Source organism: Kogia breviceps, chromosome 1, assembly GCF_026419965.1.
Source record: "Kogia breviceps isolate mKogBre1 chromosome 1, mKogBre1 haplotype 1, whole genome shotgun sequence".
Lineage (NCBI taxonomy): Eukaryota > Metazoa > Chordata > Mammalia > Artiodactyla > Physeteridae > Kogia > Kogia breviceps.
In genome coordinates, this window is record NC_081310.1 from 36,345,003 (window position 1) to 36,367,907 (window position 22,905).

The following is a 22,905-nucleotide window of genomic DNA, read 5'->3' on the forward strand; positions in this document are numbered from 1 at the left end:
TAGAACTCTGGGATTCATTGCCCTTATTATTCCCCTTCTGAAAGCTAAGATCAGAAAAAAAGTCTTGCATTAAGGTAGCATTGATTACGATGACTGACAGCCCTACTGTTGGAAAAAGGGAGTGAAAAACTTTCCTGATTCAACTAATCTTTCTTTGCTGTTTGAGCAATCCAAAATAGCACTGTGCTAGAAAGGAAGCTCTAAAGTGGAAAGAAATAGTTGTAAATTTCCTTTAAAAGATTTACTTTGTAATTCTACCATGTTTGGAATGTTGAGTTCTTACTGATGAACTCAATTTCCTCAATAAATAAAATGAAATACTAAGAAATGAAGTTAAAAATTGAATAACATATAGACCAAAGGAAAAATTTAATGACCTTTTAGATAACTGAGACAAAAACAGTTGTGGCATCAACACAATTCTATTTAATTATGTATTAAATAATTTGCAGGAAAGTGAAAACAAGTTGATAGCCAAGTCAATACATCACTAAAGGAGAATTTGGTCTGACTATTTTTTGCTGAATTGACAAAATAAAGCAATAGTTTAAATATCATCTAAACATAGACACATTCCTTCAGAAAACAGAACTTGCAGGTAGCATTATTTCTGAAAACTGGGGCATGTAGTTAGCACTTGTGGGTTTTCAGCCTGTGAAGGAAGAACCTAAAAAGTGACACAAAGCAAGGGGGTCATTAGGAAAATGTAATTTTGGCCCCAAATAAAGTTTTGGCTAGAGATGGCATTAGTCTTTCTTATAGCTTACCATTTGTTCAACGGACGGCCTTAGACTGGAATTCTTATTCTTTATTTCCCATTTTCTTACCTTCTGGTCCTGACACACACATGCACACCCCCGGCCCCAGCTCATGCAGTGTCATTAGTGTTGGCAACTTTGCTTTTATCTGGGCTTGGTCTACCAACCCACTTTCTCTTTAGAGAGATGAAATAAAACCAAACTCATCTCCACCCACTTAGCCCTCAGAACCTTTAATTGCTGAAATGTTTAAAAAATAAATAAAGTAATAAATAAAACAAGCTCACTTACTCCCTAAAAAAAATGGCATTGTAGAAAGGAACTTCTTAGTAATATAGTCTAAAATGCAACAGTGTATTAATTTCCCTGTTTTAAGTTAGTGCAATTGACCATCAAGATACCCTTCCTAACAGACAATGTCTGTTGTTATAAACACTCCTTTTTAAAAACTGCAAAAAGTAGCATGGTGCTGTTCTCACATCAAAATTGCTTTTAGTCCTATTGTAGAATTTTTCACTTTGATTATTTTGATTTTCCATGTCTCCAGAATTCCATAGATTGAACTTGATGAGGACTGAAAACCCCTCTTATTCATATTTGTATTTTTGCTCTGCCCAGAGTAGGTGCTCACTAAGGATTGAAATGTAAGAAATATAAGAAACCCCTTGTAAGATATACAATAGTAAATCTATGGGGCGTTTTAGGGTATTTTTATTAATGTTGTATGGGGGAATTTTACAATAAGGATAATGTTGAAAATATACTTATTTTTATTATTATTAACATCTTATTATTTACTTACCACTTACTATTATCTGCTGATTTAAAGTAAATATGGTCTGATTTACATACTTATTTTCTAGAATATTTTCATTCACTTGTTTTGTTCAATGATCATTTACCAAATGTTTACCATGAACCAGAAAGATATCCCCCCTTTCACAATGGAACGTACAATTTAATAAGAAAGACTAATGTTGATCCACCTATTACAAGTGTTATGATTTCTTGCACAAAGTGCTATAGAAATTAATGATGGTGGGTGGTGCCTATCCTAATCTGGGAGTCAGGGAAGATTTCTCTTTCCTCAGATTTCCAATTAAATTCAACACAATTCAAGAAACGTTTTGTGTGCTCCACATATGCTACATATTTTTTCTAAATCCCAGGATTCTGTGTTAGTGAACTAGATTACTCAGACCAATCCTCCACTGAAAACCATGAAAATTTCTGGATAAAATATTTTCTAAATCTCCTAACTAGCATTTAAGAGATGACAATACAGTAAGTAAATAGAAGACCAAAATTTTAGTGAAAGTGGAGAATGAGAAAGGTAAATTGAGAACCAAAACACCACTACTACTTTTGTCCTGAGGGCATTTTCCAAAGTAAACTGGGTTCAATTTTTGAAAACTCACCAGATTAGAAGGGGCAAAAGAAGTCGAGGCTTAGGGCCTGTGTAAGGCAAGGAGTAATACCAACTCCACAATATTCTGGGACCCAAAATCACACTATAAAGATGAGGGTGAACCAGAAAGTAAAAAGCCAGCCTCCTAGGGGGCAATCCAGGAAAGAATGCCCTCACACTGAACCAAGCAAGGAACAAGGGAGAAGAGTAGGAAAACAAAACAAGATGAGACAAACCCTGTCCCTGAGAAACTGACCACAGGTAGGATCTCATATGCATTTGCAACCTAGATTGCCGCCTAGATTTGCAATACTTAGGTGATCAAGGAAATCTTAACTATGAACTTGGTTTAAGGTGATCCAATACTGGTAGTTCCACAAGGCACCTGGCAGAAACAAGCACAAATTCATTCTGGAGGAAGACAACTTCATCTCAGACCATAGCTAACATAATTAAGCTCACAAGGAAACAGGACAACCAAGTTTGGGCACAGAGAGTAACAGAACAACAAAGAAATCCATATACAGCAGAAATGGCATAGCAGATATTTGTGGCAAGAATATACTTTTCAATAAATCGTTTTGGAGCAACTAGACATCCACAGGGAGAGAAAAAAAGAACTCTAACTTTCATGATTTCATGATCTCTAAGACTATTCCTTGTGGATTAATGACTTCAAGACATTAATTGAAAAACAAAACAATATGGTTTTTAGCAGATAATTAAGGGGATTGTCTTTATGAATTCAGGATAAAGAAATATTTTAAATGATATTTAAAAATCACTAGTTATTAAGGAAAAGATTAATTTATTTGAATTAATAACATTTCTCCATCAATAGTCATCATAATGAGAGCAAAAAGACAAGAGTAGAATTATAGAAAATATTTGCAACTTGATTAGTATCCAAAGTTCTTAGATAATAAGTAAGATAAACAGTTCAATAGAAAAATGAAAAAAGATAGGCACTTCATAAAGCAGAAAACACAGAAGGCCAATAAACATATGAAAAACCACTAAACTTTATTAGTAACTTCAAGTTAGAATTAGAATAGATATAATACACCCAATAGACTGATTTTAAAAAGTAAGTCTGAGTTTTAGCAAGGCTGTGGAACAATGTGACTACTCATTCACTGCTAATGTTGGTGTAAATCAGCACCAACTCTTGGGAAATATTTTGGCATTCTTGAGTTACAGGACCTTTTATTTGGTCTATATGTAACTTCACTGTCTTGAAGTGACAGTGTTACCAATGAGCAGTCCAAAGCTGCTCTGTGTCTTCCTTTGTAAGCAACTTATTCTTTCTCTCTGCAAATTTGTAAGATGTTATCTTTGTCTTGAAGTTTAAAGTCTATGCCTATGTGTATATCTTTTCTCATCAATTCCACAGGAGACTTTCAATCTGAAGTCCTAGGCATTTCTTCCAGCTCAGGGGATTGTTTTGTATTATTATTTGTGTATTAGGTGTCTCTTTGGCATCTGTTTCTTGTTCTAATTCAGAAACCCATACTATTTGCATATTAGGTCTTCTGAAACTGTCCAAATCTCTTATATTTTCCTCTGTGTTTTTGTTTCATTTTAGTTTTGCTAAGTGTTTTGAAATATTTTCTCTACTGCTAGGCTGTTAGTTTGAGTCTCAGACAGGTGCTGATTCTCCTTCAGCTCATTAACCAAATTCTTAAATTTGAAGATGATGTTGTGTTGGTTTTTGTTTCTGTTTTGAACTCCCTGAAGTACTGTTCTGTTTTGCTCAAGTTATCATACTTCCCAGCAGTTCTAGGTAGTCTGGGATCTGTTCTGCATGTTTTGTCTGTTCTTCCCTCTAGATTCTAGGCCTACTGAACTACATTTCTTTTTCTGCTCACTGGGGTTTGGCTACTAGAAAATTGCAAAATGTGATAATCCCAAAGGGTGGGATGTACAGCCATGGTGTTCTTGAGGGCTGGGGTTAGCAGTCCCCACAATAGTCCCCTGTTGAGGCACTGGCAGTAAGCTTTTCTGCTGCCCATTCTCTTCTCACTCTCCCAGTTTCTAAAGTACAGAAGGCTTAGTCCACCTGTTCAGCTACTCCTCTAATTCCTTGGAAGAAAGGGAAACTAGGCCTAAGCCATGCCACACACACCTCTGGGGATTTAAGTATATTTGCAGATGAACCACCATGCTTAAATCCCATCCTAGTAGTCTCCCCCTGAATAAGGGTTCCCAGGCTTTAATTCAGCCCAGGGGGGAACAGACCCATGATAACTTTCTTTCCCCAAACTCTAAACCCCATTTCTCTGCTTGTCCCCAGAAATTGTTGAGGGAAGGAAGGTTGTTCTTCCTGACGCTGAAGCTGGGAGTAGAGTGGAGAAAAGATGAACCAAAATTCTATCTTCCAAGACTCTCAGCTGCATTAAACAAACAAACAAACAAAACAAAAAATTCTTCAGGGATTACATTCAGTTATTCAGGAAACATTGCTAATGCATTTTGAACTAAAGTGGAGTCCCCATAAGTTTTACGTACTTCTTTTTAATGTCTTCAAACCAGTTTTTAATGGTTTAAAATGTCATGTCTCTCTTGCACTTATATTCTTAGTTTTCTTTTCTCAAGTCTCAGAAAAATGCTTGTGCAGTTGCCTGATCTCTTCACAAATCACCACTGTACTAGTTTTTCCTGGCAAGGTCCTTTAGTCATGTAATGGGAGTGCAGATTTTAAATTGACTGACCCACTGATAAAACTTCATAGACCACAGAGAAGAAAACAGTATAGTGTTTCATATCTCAGTCCTAAGAGGAAAAAATTTTATTCTGAGTACATAAAAATTTTGGTAAATTTGCCCCAAAACCCTTTCTGACAAAACCATAGGTTGATTAGAAATTACTGTTCTAACATTATGAACAAAGCACTATGGGAGTTCAGAGATTTTTATTAACCCCCCCAAATAGTTCAAATTCTAAAACCCCACTTATTTCTTTTTATTTGCTCTTCCTTCCTATCCACATTACTTTGTGTGTCTACTCATATAGCCCTGTTTGTGAGCCCCTTAAAGCAAAAGACCTTTCTTTGTGAAGCAATTAGCATAACACATGCCCTTAGCATTATGTGAACTGCTGTTTTTCTGGAGCACCAATTCCTAAAGGCCTATCTGCCAATACCTATCTCAGATAAAAAGTTTCACCAGTTAGAGGTGAAATGAAGAAAATAAGAATTTTTCATAAACCTAATTTTACTTTAAAAATTGTAAGATTTTATCTTTTTTACTTTTTTGTATTAAAATAGCCTTTCTTTTCATAAAATGATAATAGAGTTTTCTCTCTCCTTTCCCCCATGTCCTTTCCTAGTAAAATTAAATGTTAGTAACTCTAAATCAATCTTTTAAAATATTTTTAAAATTTAGTGCTCTATGAATTCAGAAAGTTTGATAGCCACCTTCCTAAGTGGTTCAGTTGAAACCAGCTAAACTTATTAAAACCACTGTAGCCAATTCATCCCATCAAGGGGGCCCATGACCCTAACTAATCTATTACTCAGTCTATCAATATCAGATCACTATTTGGATGTTGCTGAGATTCCTTCTACTCCCACAATGGTGCAAATGCTAACCAAAGAATCAACTAGTATGTGGGAGTACAACTGGCTCATACTTTTGAAATAACATAGATATGAGATAACAGAGATAGTAGATCTACACCAAGAATCATAAAGTTTTTAAAAAATGGAAGGACTTTTATCCATTAACTAAGGAAAATAAGGCCCCATAAAGATATACACTTTGCCCAAGTTCTCACTAGAACTAAGACTAGAAACATATTGTCATCATGCCTAGACCAATAGTCTCCCCACTTTACCACAGCTGCTTTTCAACCAAGGAGGATCCCTGCTCTGCTCACAAAATACCAATCTTCAAAAATTGGTCTTTATTCCCATATAAAAATGGAAAATTCTAAAACTAAGAGCATCTCATGAATAATAACCAAATTAGAAAACAGAATAAATAAATACAACAGCAAACAAAAATCTAACAATAACATACAAGATTTTTGTGGTGGGGGGGAATCTTAAAGGACACAGAAACACCCTGAATAAATGAGATATACCATATTCATAGATGGGATATCACAAAGATATCTTTACTACAGTAAAATTAAAAACAAACATTTGCATTAAAAAACAAAGTAGAAGGACAAGTCAAAGACTGAAAAAAGACCACTGCACCCCAGGTAACTGAGAAAAGATTAGGAACCAGAATACAGAAAGAAGCTCCACAAATCCAAAAGAAAAAGAAACAGCCCAGCAGAAAAATAGACAAAGGACAGATAAGAAAGCTGGATGGCTCACAAATACATGAGAAAAAAAAAAGTTCAACTTACTAAATTAGAAAAATGTGATTAATGTAATTAATAAATTTTAAAATTAATTTTTAAATGTCCTATTTTAAACCCATCAGTCAAAAATAATTATTTAAAAATCAAGTAAAATGAAGTTTTGGCAAAAATGTGAAGAAAGGAGAGCTTTTATTTACTCCTAGTGAAAGTGGAAATGGACGCTACCTTGAAGAGCCACTTGGCAATACCTAGTGAAGTTGATGGTGTGCATATCTTACAACTTGGTAATTCTACACCAGGCACATGCTCAAGAAAATATGGCACCTGTCCATAAAAAAAGGCAGTGAAAAATTGGCAACAACCTGAACACTCACCACTAGGAGAATGGATAAGTAAATTATAGTATATTCATACAATACTATAAAACAGTTAAAAATAAATGAACTGGAGCACGATGTAATAACTTGTATAAATCTCAAAAATATAATATTAAGTGAAACAAGCAAGTTGAAGCAGAATCCATACAGTTTGATAACATTTATAAAAAGTTAGAAGCCTGGAAGCAATATCATGTAACATGTATATTGGGTTGGTCAGAAAGACGTTAAGATGCTACGGAAAAACCCGAACGAACTTTTTGGCCAACCCAATATATATGACTAAAACCTGAATATGGGGTGTGTGTGTGTGTGTGTGTGTGTGTGTGTGTGTGTGTGTGTATAAATATAAAATTTTCATGACTAAAACCATATTAAGGTTACTTGTTACCTCTAGAGAGTAAAGAAGAAAGAGGAATTATATTAGGGAGGGATAGATGGTGTTTAAGATATGATAAAGCTGAGTGGTGGGTATATCATTGTTTGCTCTATTTTTCTCTATATCTTTAAAACAGCTCAAAATAAAAGAGTTAATTGAATTTTTCATGTACTCACTGGATTTCTCTTAAAGGGTAAGGAAGATGATATTTACCTTGCGGTGATATGGGAGCTGCCTGATGTTGTGCCTGTCCTACAAAATGGGAATCGTATTGTGCATCTAAGGATGTCTGCTAAAGATAGGAGTATGGCTATTCCTTTCCCAGATGTGGAGTTGGAAGTGGAGAAAAACTTTTCTCAACATGTTGATGTAAGTTTTTTCTTGATTTGTTTTCCTTTTTATTATGAAAATTTACAGACATATATAAAAGTAGAGAAAATAATACAATGAACTTTTATGTATTATCACCCAGCTTCAAAAATTATCTATGCATGGCCAAACTTATTTCTCGTTATTCCTACCACTTTCCTACGACTACTGTCAATGGATGGATTATTCTGAAGCAAATCCAAGACATTGTGTAATTTCATCCCTAAATATTTCAGTATGTATCTCTAAATGGTAATGACTCAAAAACCCAACAAAACAATGGTACCATTATTTTCTAAAATAATTTACAAGAAGTCTTTAATATAATCACATCACATTTTTCAGTATTCCCAGATTTTATCATACATATGTATTTCTTACAGTTTGTTTCATCAAGAATCTAATCAAGGCCCATTTGTTGCATTTGGTTGATAAGTCTCTTCAGTCTCTTTTAATCTATAATTATCTTTCCTATCTCTTTTTTTTCCCTTGCAAATTATTTCTTGAAGATACTGGACAATTGGTGCCTGGTTTCTCATTTTCCAGATTTTGCTGATTGCACCCTTGTGATGAATTTTAAAAGTTCTTCTTTACTTTCTTTAACCTGGTAGTTATATCTGGTGCATGCAGCTTTGATTATAAAAAAAAGTAAGACTCTATGGTACATGGAAGTCACTACAGTACATGATGTCATGTACTTCCATCAAAATTCACATAATACTGGTTCTCTTTTTTTGGAGCAGCCATTGATGACCACTACCTAGGTTTATTATTTCATTCAGAGTTGCCATCTTAACATTCTGATTCATTTATTAGCTGGAATGTGTCTTTAAAGAAAAACTGTTATCACTGGTTATCACTGGCAGGGCAGAAATAGAGACACAGATGTAGAGAACAAACGTATGGACACCAAAGGGGAAAAGTGTGGGGGGATGGTGGTGGTGGGATGAATTGGGAGATTGGTATTGACATATATACACTAATATGTGTAAACTGGATAATTAATAAGAACCTGCTGTATAAAAAAGTAAATAAAATAAAATTCAAAAATTCAAAAAGGAAAAACTATTATCAACTATTTGTTTACACTGAGGTACAGTTCAGATAGGAAATCAAAGTAACTGATTGATTCTTATATTTATCAGTTTTCAAAATAAGAGATTGGGTTCCTTAGCATCCTCCAAAAAAGTGGTCAATGGATTTTATTTGTTTAGTATCATTATCAAATCATAAATTTAAATATTCTTGATTTGTTTCAGTCTATTGCATTATTAATTAATTCTCAAATCATCCCATCTCAAGCTAGTCGGACACTTTTCAGGCTTCTGAGTTCTTTTGACATGACTCTAGTAGTTCTGGATAGCTTCCGGTGTGACAAGTTTCCAGGCTTATTTTGTTAATTTCTTGTTCCAGATCTACAATCCACCATTTTACCAAGAAATCCTAGTTCTTTTAGTGAGATTAATCATTAAAATAGCATTAAGAAACTACAAACTGAGTTTTAGAGATGCTTATTGTCACTGGATTGATCCTTGTTTTTAGAACTTTTCAATGGACAGAGCTAGGAAAAATATTTAAGAGAAAATACATCTTTAGCTTGTACTGATATTCCCATTCAGATTTAAAATAACATGGCATTACTTATTTTATTTTATTTTATTTTTGGTACGCGGGCCTCTCACTGTTGTGGCCTCTCCCATTGCGGAGCACAGGCTCTGGACGCGCAGGCTCAGCGGCCATGGCTCATGGGCCTAAGCCGCGGCATGTGGGATCTTCCCGGACCGGGGCACGAACCCGTGTCCCCTGCATTGGCAGGCGGACTCTCAACCACTGCATCACCAGGGAAGCCCTGATTTTATTTTTGTTATCTTTTTCTCTCACAGAAAATCTCTGTTTCTAATGACATTAACATAATTACTTACTTGCTTCATCCTATTATTTATATAATGTATCTTATATAATATATAGGGTTTTATGTCATATTATATTGTATTATAGTACATTATATTATAGTATGTTAGATTATAGTTTTGGAAAAAAATAAAATAACTAGAAATATGATAGCTGAAACAATTATCTTATTTTCTTTGTAGTTTCTGCCCTTAGAGTACATATCTCTCGGAATATACAATCAAATTACTATGTTTTAAAATTATTTGTGCCACCAACTCTATACACAACAAAGTTTATTGCATTTTTAATGTATTGCTTTTTAAAAGTTTAATTTTGTCTAATTATTATGCAAAACATTTAAATAGATTTTAAATCAGATCTTCAAAACAAGATTTATTCTAACTTCCATTCCTGTCCCTTCTATTCTTTTCCTAATCTATAGTTAACCTTTTGTTTTTAAGTTTTTGATTTATGCTTCCAATGTTGTTTTTTAAAACTATAATCTAATACTTATCCTTATGTGTATCCCCTCCCCCTTCTTAAGCAAGTGTTAAGATACTGTACATATTCTTATATTCCTTGCTTACTTTATTTAATAATATACTCTGGAGATCATTATAAACAGTATATAGAAATGTTCATCTTTTTAAAATTAAGGTAAAATACACATAACATAAAATTTACCATATTAACCATTTTTTAGTTATAGAGTTCAGTGGTATTAAGTACATTCATATTGTGTGCAACCCTCATCACCCAGAGAACTCTTTTCATCTTACAAAACCAAAACTCTATACCCATTAAACAATAACTCCCCATTCCCCCCTCCTCTAGCCCCTGACATCCACCATTCTACATTATGTCTCTATGACTCTGACTACCCTAGGTACCACATGTAAGTGGAATTATACCATATTTGTCCTTTTGTGACTGGTTTGTTTCACTTAGCATAATGTCCTCAAGGTTCATTTATGTTGGAGCATATCTCAGAATGTTCTCCCTTTTTAAGCATGAATTATATTCCATTGTATATATATACCACATATTATTTATCAATTCACCCATTGGTAGACATTTAGGTTGCTTCCACATTTTGGCTACTGCAGGTACGAACATGGTTGTACAGATATTTCATCTTTCTTTTTGAAAGTTCTATGTTATTTCAGTTAGTTGGATGTACCATAGTTTGTTCAACTAGTCCCCTATGAGTTAACATTTGGGTAGTTTCCAATTTTTTTCCAGTTATAAATAGTGCTCTAACAAATAGTCTTATGCATACATCATTTCAAATTTTTGAATCTTTAAAATAGATTCCTAGAAGAGATACTGCTGCATCAAAAAGTAAATGCCAGGGCTTCCCTGGTGGTGCAGTGGTTGAGAGTTCACCTGCCGATGTAGGGGACACGGGTTCGTGCCCCGGTCCAGGAAGATCCCACAGGTCCGGGAAGATCCCACATGCCATGGAGCGGCTGGGCCCGTGAGCCATGGCCGCTGAGCCTGCGCGTCCCGAGCCTGCGCTCCACAATGGGAGAGGCCACAATATGAGAGGCCCGCGTACCACCAAAAAAAAAAAAAAAAAAAAGTAAATGCCAAATTCTCTCCTGCATCAGTTACACAATTTTATATTCCCACTAACAACATATGAGAGTGCCTACTTCCCCAGAGCTTCACCAAGAGTGTACAGTATCAAACTTTTAGATTTGTTCAAAAAGTATAGGTGGAAACTGTAACTTGGTATGTTTTATTTTCCTTTTCTAGTGTAATGAATAAGTGGAGCATATTTTTATGTATATGCATCACTTATCTATTCTTTGTCTTATTTTTCTATCTAGGTTGCTCTTTTCTAATGTTTTAAAAAGCTCTTTATATATTAGGAATATAAGAATACACACACACTTATAAATAATTAGGAATATGCATTAGGAATATTAGTCCTTTGTGATGGAAGTTCCAAATATTTTTTCCCAGTTTCTTATTTGTGTTTTCATTTTGTGTATGGTCATTTTTGCCATGGCAATTCTAACTTCTGAGCAGCTGGGTGTAGATGAGTTTCAACAGTTTATCAGAAACTACTCTTAGATATAATCACAAATATTCTTCAGGCTCCACTCAGGGAATCCAATAGTATTTCATGTTGTCATCTATCTAAAAATAGCTAGGTGTTTTAACTTCTCCAAGATTTTGATAAAAAGGGTAAGTTTGGGGTCATATCAAGAGGTCACAAAATTGTTGTTCACTTTTTCTGGCTAATTATTATTTCAACATTTTGACATTATATAATCTTAACTAGATTTTCCAATGTCAGTTATTAAAATTTCAGCTTTCTGTTTTTATAATGTTTTGGTTTTTTTTTTTTAAGCTTCTTATCTTGCTCTGGTGACATCACTTGGTTAATTTTTTTCTTACTGCTCTAATTGTTGTTTTAAAAATCTAAATAAGGAAAATATATCATCAGACTATTTTTTTTTTACAGGATATTCTCTGAATTTCAAAATTGTAAGTAGACTGAAAGGAACCAATCTTGTATTCCACACAGATAAAAAGAAGTGTTCCCTGACAAGTCCTTAACAATAGATCCTCAGAGTTACAGAACCAGAGCCCTTAAACTGGGATCCTTGGATAATCTGTTCATAGGTGGACTTCCAGGGATCTAAAAAGCCTCTGCAATTATATACAAAACTTCTCTTCTGAAGAGGGCATGGTTCATAAGTTTTTCTTTCTCAACATTTTATTATGAAAAATTTCAAAAATATAGAACAGTTGACAGTGTTACCCTCCACTTAAAATTTACTCTTAACATTTTGCAATATTTGCCTCATTGCAGATGTATTCATATATCCATCCTCTATTCACCCTTCAATCCACCTTATTTTATTTTTTATTTTTTATTTTTTTTTTTTGCGATACGCGGGCCTCTCACTGTTGTGGCCTCTCCCGTTGCGGAGCACAGGCTCCGGACGCGCAGGCTCAGCGGCCATGGCTCACGGGCCCAGCCGCTCCGCGGCATGTGGGATCTTCCCAGACCGGGGCACGAACCCGTGTCTCCTGCATCGGCAGGCGGATTCTCAACCACTGTGCCACCAGGGAAGCCCAATCCACCTTATTTTAAAATTGTATTTCAAAGATGAAGATATCAGTACATATCATCCCCAAACACTTCAGTATATATATCTTTAACTAGAGTTCACTCTTGTTTATGGTGTTGTGTTTTTAATGAAATTTACAAACAATAAAATGCACAGAATTTAAGTATGCTATTCAATGAATTTGAATACGAATACACACACCCAAACCCTTATCAAGATTTAAAAAAAAAAACACTTTGATGCCCCTGCCCATCAATACTTGCCCCTCACTGAAAGACAACTACTGTTCTAATTTTTTTCACCATTGATTTGTTTTTCCTTGTTCTAGAATGACATGTAAGTGAAATCATACAGTATATATTTAAAGTTTATTTAATTTAATATGTTTTTTAGATTTGTCTATGTCACTGTATATATATCAATAGCACTTTTTATTGAACACCTACTATGTGTCAAGCACTATTCTTAGCATTAGGAATACAAAGTTTAATGAGGCATGGTACCTGCACTACTGCATTATAGGATTGTAGCAGAGAACTTGGAGGGCTGAGCCAGGGTGCAGGGGTGAAGGAAGAGGAGGTTCCTGATGAAGATAGTTGCTGAATTAGTTCTTTAAGAAATATCAAGAGTCAGTGTGGCCCAGAAAGGGAGTTTCTAAGGGGAGGTGAGAAGACAAAGTGAATCCCAAGGGGAGGAGTAACATGGAAAAAATGTCACAGTGCTTGCTTGGCAGCACATATACTAAAATTGGAATGATACAGAGAAGACTAGCATGGCCCCTGCACAAGGATGACATGCAAATTCATAAAGCGTTCCATATTTTTCACAGAATACACATTCTTTTCAAGTGCACATGGAACATTCTCTAGGACTGACCACATACTAGGGTACAAAATAAGCCTCAACAAATTTAAGAGTATAGAAGTTATCTTACACATCTTCTCTGACCACAACAGCATAAAACTAGAAATTAACCACAGAAAAAGAAATGAGAAAAAAGCAATTACATGGAGGCTAAACAAAATGCTACTAAAAACCAATGGGTCAATGATGAAATCAAAGAGGAAATTTAAAAGTACATTGAGACAAATAACAATGAAAACTCAACCATACAAATCTATGGGATGCAGCAAAAAGAGTTATTAGAGGGAAGTTCAGAGTAATACAGGCCTTCCTCAAAAAAACAAGAAAAATCTCAAACCACCTAACCTACCATTTAAAAGAATTAGAAAAAGAAGAACAAACAAAACCTAAAGTCAGCAAAAGGAAGGAAATAATAAAGATCAGAAAGGAAATAAATAAAATAGGGACTAAAAAAACAGCAGAAAAAGTCTATAAAACCAAGAGCTGGTTCTTTGAAAGGATAAATAAGATTGACAAACCTCTGGCCAGAATCACCAAGAAAAAAAGAGAGAGAACACAGATATACAAAATAAGAAATGAAAAAGGAGACATAACGACAGATACCACAGAAATACAAAAAACCATAAGGGAATAAATACTACAAATAATTGTATGTCAACAAATTCAACAACCTAGAAGAAATGGACAAGTTTCTAGAAGCATACCGTCCACCAAAACTGAATCAAGAATAAATAGATAGGGACCTCACTGGTGGCACAGTTGTTAAGAATCCACCTGCCAATGCAGGGGACATGGGTTCGATCCCTGGTCCAGGAAGATCCCACATGCCATGGAGCAACTAAGCCTGTGTACCGCAACTACTGAGCCCATGCACTGCAACTACTGAAACCCACATGCTCTAGGGCCCATGTGCCAACTACTGAAGCCCACATGCCTAGAATCCATGCTCCACAACAAGAGAAGCCACCACAATGAGAAGCCCATGCACCACAATGAAGAGTAGTCCTCACTCACCGCAACTAGAGAAAGCCCAAATGCAGCAATGAAGACCCAATGCAGCCAAAAAATATATAAAATTTTTTAAAAAAGAATAAATAGATAATTTGAACAGACTGATCTCTACAATTGAAATAGAATCTGTCATTTTAAAACTCACTAGAAACAAAAGTCCAGGACCAGATGGCTTCACAGGCAAATTCTACCAAACATACAAAGGAGAACTTATATCAATCCTTCTCAAATTCTTCCAAAAAAATTGAAGAGGAGGGAACACTCCCAAGGACATTTTATGAAGCCACCATCACCCTGATACCAAAATCAGACAAAGACACCACCAAAAAGGAAAATTACAGCCTAATATCTTTGATGAATATAGTTGCAATATTCTCAACAAAATATTAGCAAACTGAATTCAACAACACATAAAAAAGATCATACACCACAACCAAGTGGCATTCATCCCAAGTTCACAAAGATGGTTCAACATACACAATTCAATCAATGTAATACACTACATCAACAAAATAAAAGACAATAATCACAGGATTATCTCAATAGATGCAGAAAAAAGCCTTTGACAAAATTCAACATGTATTCATGATTAAAACTCTTACCAAAGTGGGTATAGAGGGAACATATCTCAAAACAGTGAAAGCTATCTATGACAAACCCACAGCCAATATAATACTCAATGGTGAAAAGTTGAAAGCCTTCCCACTAAAATCTGGAACAAGACAAGGATGCCCACTCTCACCACTGCTTTTCAGTATAGTATTGGAAGTCCTAGCCACAGCAATCATACAAGAAAAAAAAGTGTATCCAAATTGGAAGGAAAAAGGTACAATTGTCATTATATGCAGATGATAAGGATACAAGATTAACATACAGAAACCAGTTGCATTTCTTTACACCAACATGAAATATTAAAAAGGGAATGTTAAAAAAACAATGTCTTTTAAAATCACAACACAAAAAAGAAAATACTTAGGAATAAATCTCACTAAGGAGGTGTAAGATTTATACGCTGAGAACTATAAAACATTAATAAAGGAAATAAAAGAGGATTCAAAGAAATGGAAAGATATCCCATGTTCTTGGATTAGAAGAATTAATATTGTTAAAATGGCCATACTACCCAAAGCAATCTACAGATTTAATGTTATCCCTATCAAATTACCCACAACATGTTTCACAGAACTAGAACAAACAATCCTAAAATTCATATGGTACCATAAAAGACCCAGAATAGCCAAAGCAATCCTGAAGAAAAAGAACAAAGCAGGAGGCATAACCATCCAAGACTTCAGACAATACTACAATGCTACAGTAATCAAAACAAAATGCTATTGGCAGAAAAACAGACATATGGATCAATGGAACAGAATAGAGAGCCCAGAAATAAACCCATTCACCTACAGTCAATTAATCTTCAACAAAGAAAGCAAGAATATACAATGGATAAAGATAGTCTCTTCAGCAAGTGGTGTTGGGAAAGTTGGACAGCCACATGTAGATCAATGAACTTAGAACACACCCTCTCACCATACACAAAAATAAACTCAAAATGGCTTAAAGACTTAAACATATAAGACATGACACCATAAAGCTCCTAGAAGAGAACATAAGCAAAACATTCTCTGACATAAATCATAACAATGTTTTCTTAGGTCAGTCTCCCAAGGCAACAGAAAAAAAAAATGAAAGTAAACTAATGGGACCTAATCAAACTTACAAGCTTTTGCACAGCAAAGGAAACCACAAACAAAATGAAAAGACAACCTACAGAATAGGAGAAAATATCTGAAAATGATGAAACTGACAAGGGCTTAATTCCCAAAATATACAAACAGCTCATGCAGGTCAATATTAAAAAAAATCAAAAAATGGTTAGAAGACTTTAATAGACATTTCTCCAAAGAAGACCAATAGGGCACATGAAAAGATGCTCAACATTGCTAATTATTAGAGAAATGCAAATCAAAACTACAATGAGGTACCACCTCATGCCAGTCAGAATGGCCATCATTTAAAAAATCTACAAAAAACAAATGCTGGAGAGGGTGTGGAGAAAAGGGAACCCTCCTACAGTGTTGGTGGGAATGTAAGTTGGTACAGCCACTGTGGAAAACAGTATGGAGGTTCCTCAGAAAACTGAAAATAGAATTACCATATGATCCAGCAATCCCACTCTTGGGCATATATCCAGACAAAACTATAATTCAAAAAGATACATGCGGGCTTCCCTGGTGGCACAGTGGTTGAGAGTCCACCTGCCAATGCAGGGGACATGGGTTCGTGCCCCAGTCTGGGAAGATCCCACATGCCGTGGAGTGGCTAGGCCCATGAGTCATGGCCGCTGAGCCTGCGCATCCAGAGCCTCTGCTCCCCAACGGGAGAGGCCACAACAGTGAGAGGCCCGTGTAATGCAAAAAAGAAAAAGAAAAAAAAAAAGATACATGCACTCCAATGTTCATTGCAGCACTGTTTACAAGAGCCAAGACATGGAAACAACCTAAATGTCCATTGACAGATGAATGGATAAAGAAGATGTGGTACATATATACAATGGAATATTACTCAGCCATTAAAAAGAATGAAATATTTGCCTTTTGCAGCAACATGGATGCAACTAGAGATTATCATACTAAGTGAAGTAAGTCAGAAAAAGAAAAATATCATATGACATCACTTATATGTGGAATCTATAATGACACAAATGAAACTTTGTATGAAACAGAAACAGAATCGGGGCATAGAGAATAGACTGGTGGTTGCCAAAGGGAAGGGGAGTGGGAGAGGGTTGGGTGGGAGTTTGGGATTAGCAGATGCATTCTATATTATATATAGAATGTATAAAAAACAAGGTCCTACTGTATAGCACAGGGAACTATATTCAATATCCTGTGATAAACCGTAATGGAAAAGAATATGAAAAAGAATATATATATATATCACTTTGCTGTACACCAGAAACTAACACAACATTGTAAATCAACTATACTTCTAAAGAAAGACAAAGAAGGATCAATGCAAGAAGAGGATATCACACTCAACATACATGCACCCAGTATAGGAGCACCTAAATACATAAAACAAATACCAACAGAGATAAAGGGAGAAATTGACAGGGATACAATAATAGTAGTTGACTTTAATGCTGACTTCAATGGACAGATCTTCCAGACAGAAAATCAGTAAGCAGCAAAGACCCTAAAGTGTACAGTCCCTTTGCTGTACAGCAGTAATTAACACAACATTGTAATTCAACTTTACTTCAATTAAAAAAAATTTTAAAAATCACAGAGGTAAGAAATTGCATGGTTTTCTAGGGATAGCTACAAGTATTTCAGTGTGCCTGAAATAAGTGGTAGAAGATGGAGACAGACAGAGAGGTAGAGCTTGGATCATTCTCAGTGTTATTAAGGAGATTGAATATCCTATAAGAAATGGAAAACAATTGAAAGGCTTTAAGTGAGAAATGTCATGATCAGATTTGTGTTGTGGTAGCAGCTTTGATGCTGCTTTAATGGCAGATTCAAATGGACAAGACTAAAGGCAGAAGATTCAGGTAATAAGGTACCATTTTAGCTAAAAGATGTAAGACCATGATAGTGGGGATGGTAGAAGGAGAGGTTTCCAAAAATATTTAGGTGATAAAAGTAGCAGAACTTGCACTTAATTAGTTAGTGATGGATACCATGCAGTCAGAAGGTCCTGAGAGAAAAAAAGGAATCAATACAGCTCCAAGGTTTCTAACTTGCACGATGGATTAGGAAGTGGTGCTACCCAATACGATATAGAATAGAATGAAGGAACATGCTTAAAGGAGGTGATAAGTTAGACATACTAACTTTGAGATACTTGTAAAATTTCTAAGTAATTAGATATATAAGCCTGAAGCTTGTGGGAGAGGACTGGACTAGATTATTAGGTCACTAACATAAGAGGATGATTACTAAAACATAAGAGGATGAGATTGCCCAGAGAGAGTTAGAAAAAAAGAAAAAGAAAATGGGCTGGAGGTAAACCCTAAGGATATAAATATTTAAAATGTTGGTAGAGTAAGAAGGTACTGAGTGAGAAACAGAAAGTGAAGGATCATATCGACACAAGCAAAACCAAGAAAGTCCAGTGCCAAGCATGTCAAGAGAGTAAGATGTTTCAGGAAAGAGAGAACAATTGACAGTGATAAGAATAGACCTCTAATATTATTTAGATGTTCCCAAGTCTTGCCTATATCTCTGATATAGCACTTTCAAATTGTACAGTAATCAGGAGCAGTTTTTTCAGGATTATTTGAGATGCTTCCTCCCAGGCTTGAAGTCCTCAGTATGTTCACCAAATTAAACATAACTCTCAACATTTAGGTTGTGTCTATATTTTCTTAGTCGACATTTATGGTGACCATTGATAAGGGACCCAGAGCTGATTTCTTTCCTTCACCTGAACTCTACGAGCATCTGGAGCCTTGGTACCAGCAGAGGCCTCGTGCCTATTCACATCCTCGGGGAGTCCAGACAAATTCAGATGAGCCTCTCTTGGTTCTAGGCTCTCTGGTTATTGGTTGACGATCCTAAGTTTTATTCAGTGGTGTTAAACTCCTCTCTGGAGGAGTAGGTTACCCTTGAAACTTAGTTTCAAGAAGAGCTACCTGGGTTACCCTCAGTGTAAAAGGCACTGGGAAGATTTTTGCTCAGTTTAGACACTGAGTGGTTTATCCTCAGTTTAAAGACTGGGAAGACTTTGCTCAGTTAAACACTGAGTAAGGTTGGACTGGACTGAGTAATTAGGGGGAAGTCTGGCCTGTCATTTTTCCTTGAATTGGCTACCTTAATAGAGTTTGTTGAAATAAAACAGAAATCTTATGAGAGCTTCTGAACTCTGAAGAACAGACTGTCTCCTCCTGGCCGGCAACAGCTTTCTCAGGTGAGTGAGAAACTTGCAGGAATGGTGGAGGCAAGACCATGCAGCTGTCCTATAGGGAAACCCACTAATTTAATTAACAACCTGCTCAACCCCGGATGTGAATAAGAACTGGCCATCCTGCGCTCTGAGCACCCATGGTGGTCTTATATGCCACCAGGAGAACCTGAGAAATGTAAGAGGGGGCTGAAACAACTCTGGGGCAAAAGCCTATAGGAGTTAAGATCTCAAGCAGCAATTGGCCCACCACATGATCATCATAATCATCACATTGCCAATGACCATCACTAGCAATTTTTATTTCAACAAATTCACCTCAGAATGGGAAATAAAGCTTTCAGAACAAAAGAAAAAGGATGACAGATTGCCAGCGTCCAACTAATACCCCCAGCAAGGTTTATGTATGTACAAAACTTACAAGTACTTACTTAATTGGGAATTAAAGGAAATCTTACCCTAAAAATAAGGGGCTCTTTTATGGCATATGAAGTTGAGTTTAAAAAGCTGGCTTGATAAAAGTATCTTTTCAGAGTTCTGACTTTAAACAAAGGCCTTCTAGGGGGAACTTGCATTTCTCTTTCTGTATCTTAGAGATGTAAATGTTCTAGCTGATCTTCCTAGAGCATATTGTGTGTGTGTGTGTGTGTGTGTGTGTGTGTGTGTGTGTGTGTGTGTGTGTGTGTGTGTTTGAAAACCTGAGCTTTGCCATACTATTCTTGAGAGTAAACTTTCTGGATCTTACTTAGGTGACATCTTTCTCCACTCTCTTATAGGGAAGGCTCTTGCATCTTATTGGTTTGAATCACTATTAAAATATTTCATTAATGGCCAAATGATGGATCCTTTAAATTAGAGAAACTTCTAAATTGGTGGATTTTCTAGAATGCTCTCATTATAAACAGATGTTTTACTGGTACCTATAAAAACAAAAATCAAATTAAAGGTGGAAAAAAGAAATACATCTAATGGTCAACCTAAGAACTTCCTTAGCTTGAATCAAACAAAGAAAAACAGATTTGAGAAGCTTTATTTGTGGTCTTTGCTTCCCCTCAATAGCTCTTACAGATGTTAATAAAAACATTGGAATAAATTAATATTAACAGGAAAAGAACATGTAAGAAAGTCTAGATACTTTTTCCAGCAAGGTAGAAATTTTTTAAAAAACATCTCAAATGAATAAAAAATCTTTAGATAGTTATTTAAAATGGGATGAATAAAACGAATATTTATGTGATTACCTAAGGTTAAATGGGCCAAAAAGGACTCCCTACAAGTTCTCAACATTAAAAGCCAACAAGTCTACTTACCCCAGTTTAAAATATATATATATTAAGAGCTGAAAAAAGTTTACACTGAGATATCTGACCAGCAAGTATTTGGGGCAACAGTTGAGCCAAAGCACCCGAGTTCCTTGGCTCAACCCCCTCTGGGGATCCCAGAGCCTTTTATATAAAAATAGATTAAATGGTCAGGGAATAAAAAGAAAGAAAAACTTCTAGAACACCTCCTGTAAGATCAAAGTTTGTTGATTGGATCCTAATGAAAACTAAGGTTTAAAAAGTGACAGAATTGAGATGAAAGTGTATAAAACTGATATATTTAAATGGGTTTTATATAAGATGGTTAGGTCTCTTTGTTTAATTATATTGTGAGATAGGCATGTTTCACTGGGGAATGCTTCCACTGTGTGGTATTGAAATCACTAGGTTGTGTTTCAGGGGGCTCTGAAGAGCTCCAGTTCTTTATGGCTCAGTGCAGAAAGAATTCAGTGAGAGGCAAAGTGATAGATAAGAAGTGATTTATTAGCATAGGAAGCTTGTGAGGCTTACAGTGGGTGGGTGAGAAGGTGCTGCCCCGAGAACATAGTGGTCTACAGTTTTATAATCAAAGGAAAAAAAGGTGAGGGGGAAAAAAAAGACCAACTTATTCCTCATTCTTGAGTAGACATCAAGCTTCCATCATCAGCTCCTCCTCCAGGTTGGGCAGGGGAGTTTTCTTGTCCCTACATGGTAAAGCTGGGACTGTCATCGCACTATGGAAAAATTATTTCAAGTCTCAGTACAATGAAGGTCTTTCACTTTGAAATGTCACCTTTCCATAAATTATTGTTTTTCATGTGTGCAGAGAACATGTCCCAGGGATTATTAACTTACTGAACTTGCTGGGCAAGATGTGGGTCTCATGCCACAATTGTTTTATTGTTTTGGGGCATGTCTCATGCTTCTGCTGCATGGTTTTGTTGCTAAGCAAGCCTGATTGGTTTTGTGGTTAAGCAAACCTACTTTCTTGAGTGATCATCAACTTACAGGGGTCCCCCATATTTTTTCTTTAGTTACAATACCCTAGTGGGATTAACTATTTAATCACCTAGTTTGTCCCTTTACTCTGTCCCTATCAGTATTGTAAGACAAGGCATATAGATCTGCCCCTCAGGAAATATTAATTGAACATACTAAAAGAAACCAATAGGGGTACCTGAGCCATACAAAAAGTAAAACCTGGAAACTAACATTCAAGGGCTAATAAAAATAAAAATAGTGATTTTGCTCTGGGTTTAACTTGTAAACTCAGAAAGAAGGTCTTTGCTGAATGCCTTATACAAGCTTTTGAATGTATGATAAAGTAAACTCTAATGTTCTAGAACATAGAGCTCATAAATTTCAGTTTAGTTAGAAATCTTCTCACTGATATAAAATATAGCTGGGCAAGTCAATCTTTTACTATCCTGTAGGTGACAGACCTGTTCTTTGGGGAATTAAAAGCAACTGTCTTTCTCTTGCAAATCTTTACAAACCAGAATGTAAATTCAGGTCACAAGGACCTGAGACTGAGCCTAATTAGCTCAATCAGGCAGAACCTGACACCAAGGGGAAAAAATAACAAAGTGACAGTTTTAAAATTCAAACCAAACTTTACAAATAATAAAGCCTTAGTCATCTGAGCAAACAACTTTAATGTCTTCCAACTGTTCTTTGTAAACTAATAAGTTTATATTGTAATACCTGATTCATAACTGGGTTTTTTGTTTTATTTATTTGTTTTTTAGTGAAGCCATGAGATCTCTAGCTTTGCCTGTTTATATATCTGTGTACACATTATACATATGAGACAGCTCTACCTCTGGAAGGTATTTTTAGAATTGAATTTATAAAGAGCTCAATTTTAAACTAAACACATACAAATTAAATAGGAAAGAAACCGGCTAAAATGACTTTCAGGTTCATGTGAACTGGGAAATATTCAATATTAAGTTGATACCTGGTATTAAAGTTAAAATCTGTTGATCTAATAGACATGTCTTTAGAGTCATCAACATTAAGTATCATATTTTATTGTGCCTAGGTTTAACAGAAGTCATATAAGACCTTATTATATCTATTACAAGAAAAATAACTTGATATGATGAAACTTTGTAGTAAATTTAACTGAGATAAAAGCTTTTTGGTTAACTCTTTAAAAATAATTATATTTTAGAAATGTCTACTTAAAGTAATCTCTCCAGATATTTGGTAACAAAGTTCTAGTGTTGTTCTAATTT

The 22,905-nt window shown here is 35.4% G+C and overlaps 2 protein-coding genes and 1 non-coding gene across 10 annotated transcripts in view; 2 read left to right on the forward strand and 1 right to left on the reverse strand.

Annotated features, from left to right (window-relative positions):
- Window positions 1-22,905, reverse strand: part of CHML (CHM like Rab escort protein) — a 261,691-nt gene that overhangs the window by 117,239 nt on the left and 121,547 nt on the right. The window lies entirely within an intron of this gene.
- Window positions 1-22,905, forward strand: part of WDR64 (WD repeat domain 64) — a 140,410-nt gene that overhangs the window by 64,561 nt on the left and 52,944 nt on the right. Inside the window, exon 9 of the mRNA XM_059078960.2 lies at window positions 7,426-7,602. Coding sequence (XP_058934943.2) covers window positions 7,426-7,602 — 177 coding nt within the window. The remainder of the gene's footprint in view (window positions 1-7,425; window positions 7,603-22,905) is intronic.
- On the forward strand, window positions 13,300-13,405 carry LOC131747460 (U6 spliceosomal RNA). The gene has a single exon (XR_009332915.1). It is a non-coding gene; the product is annotated as a U6 spliceosomal RNA (small nuclear RNA).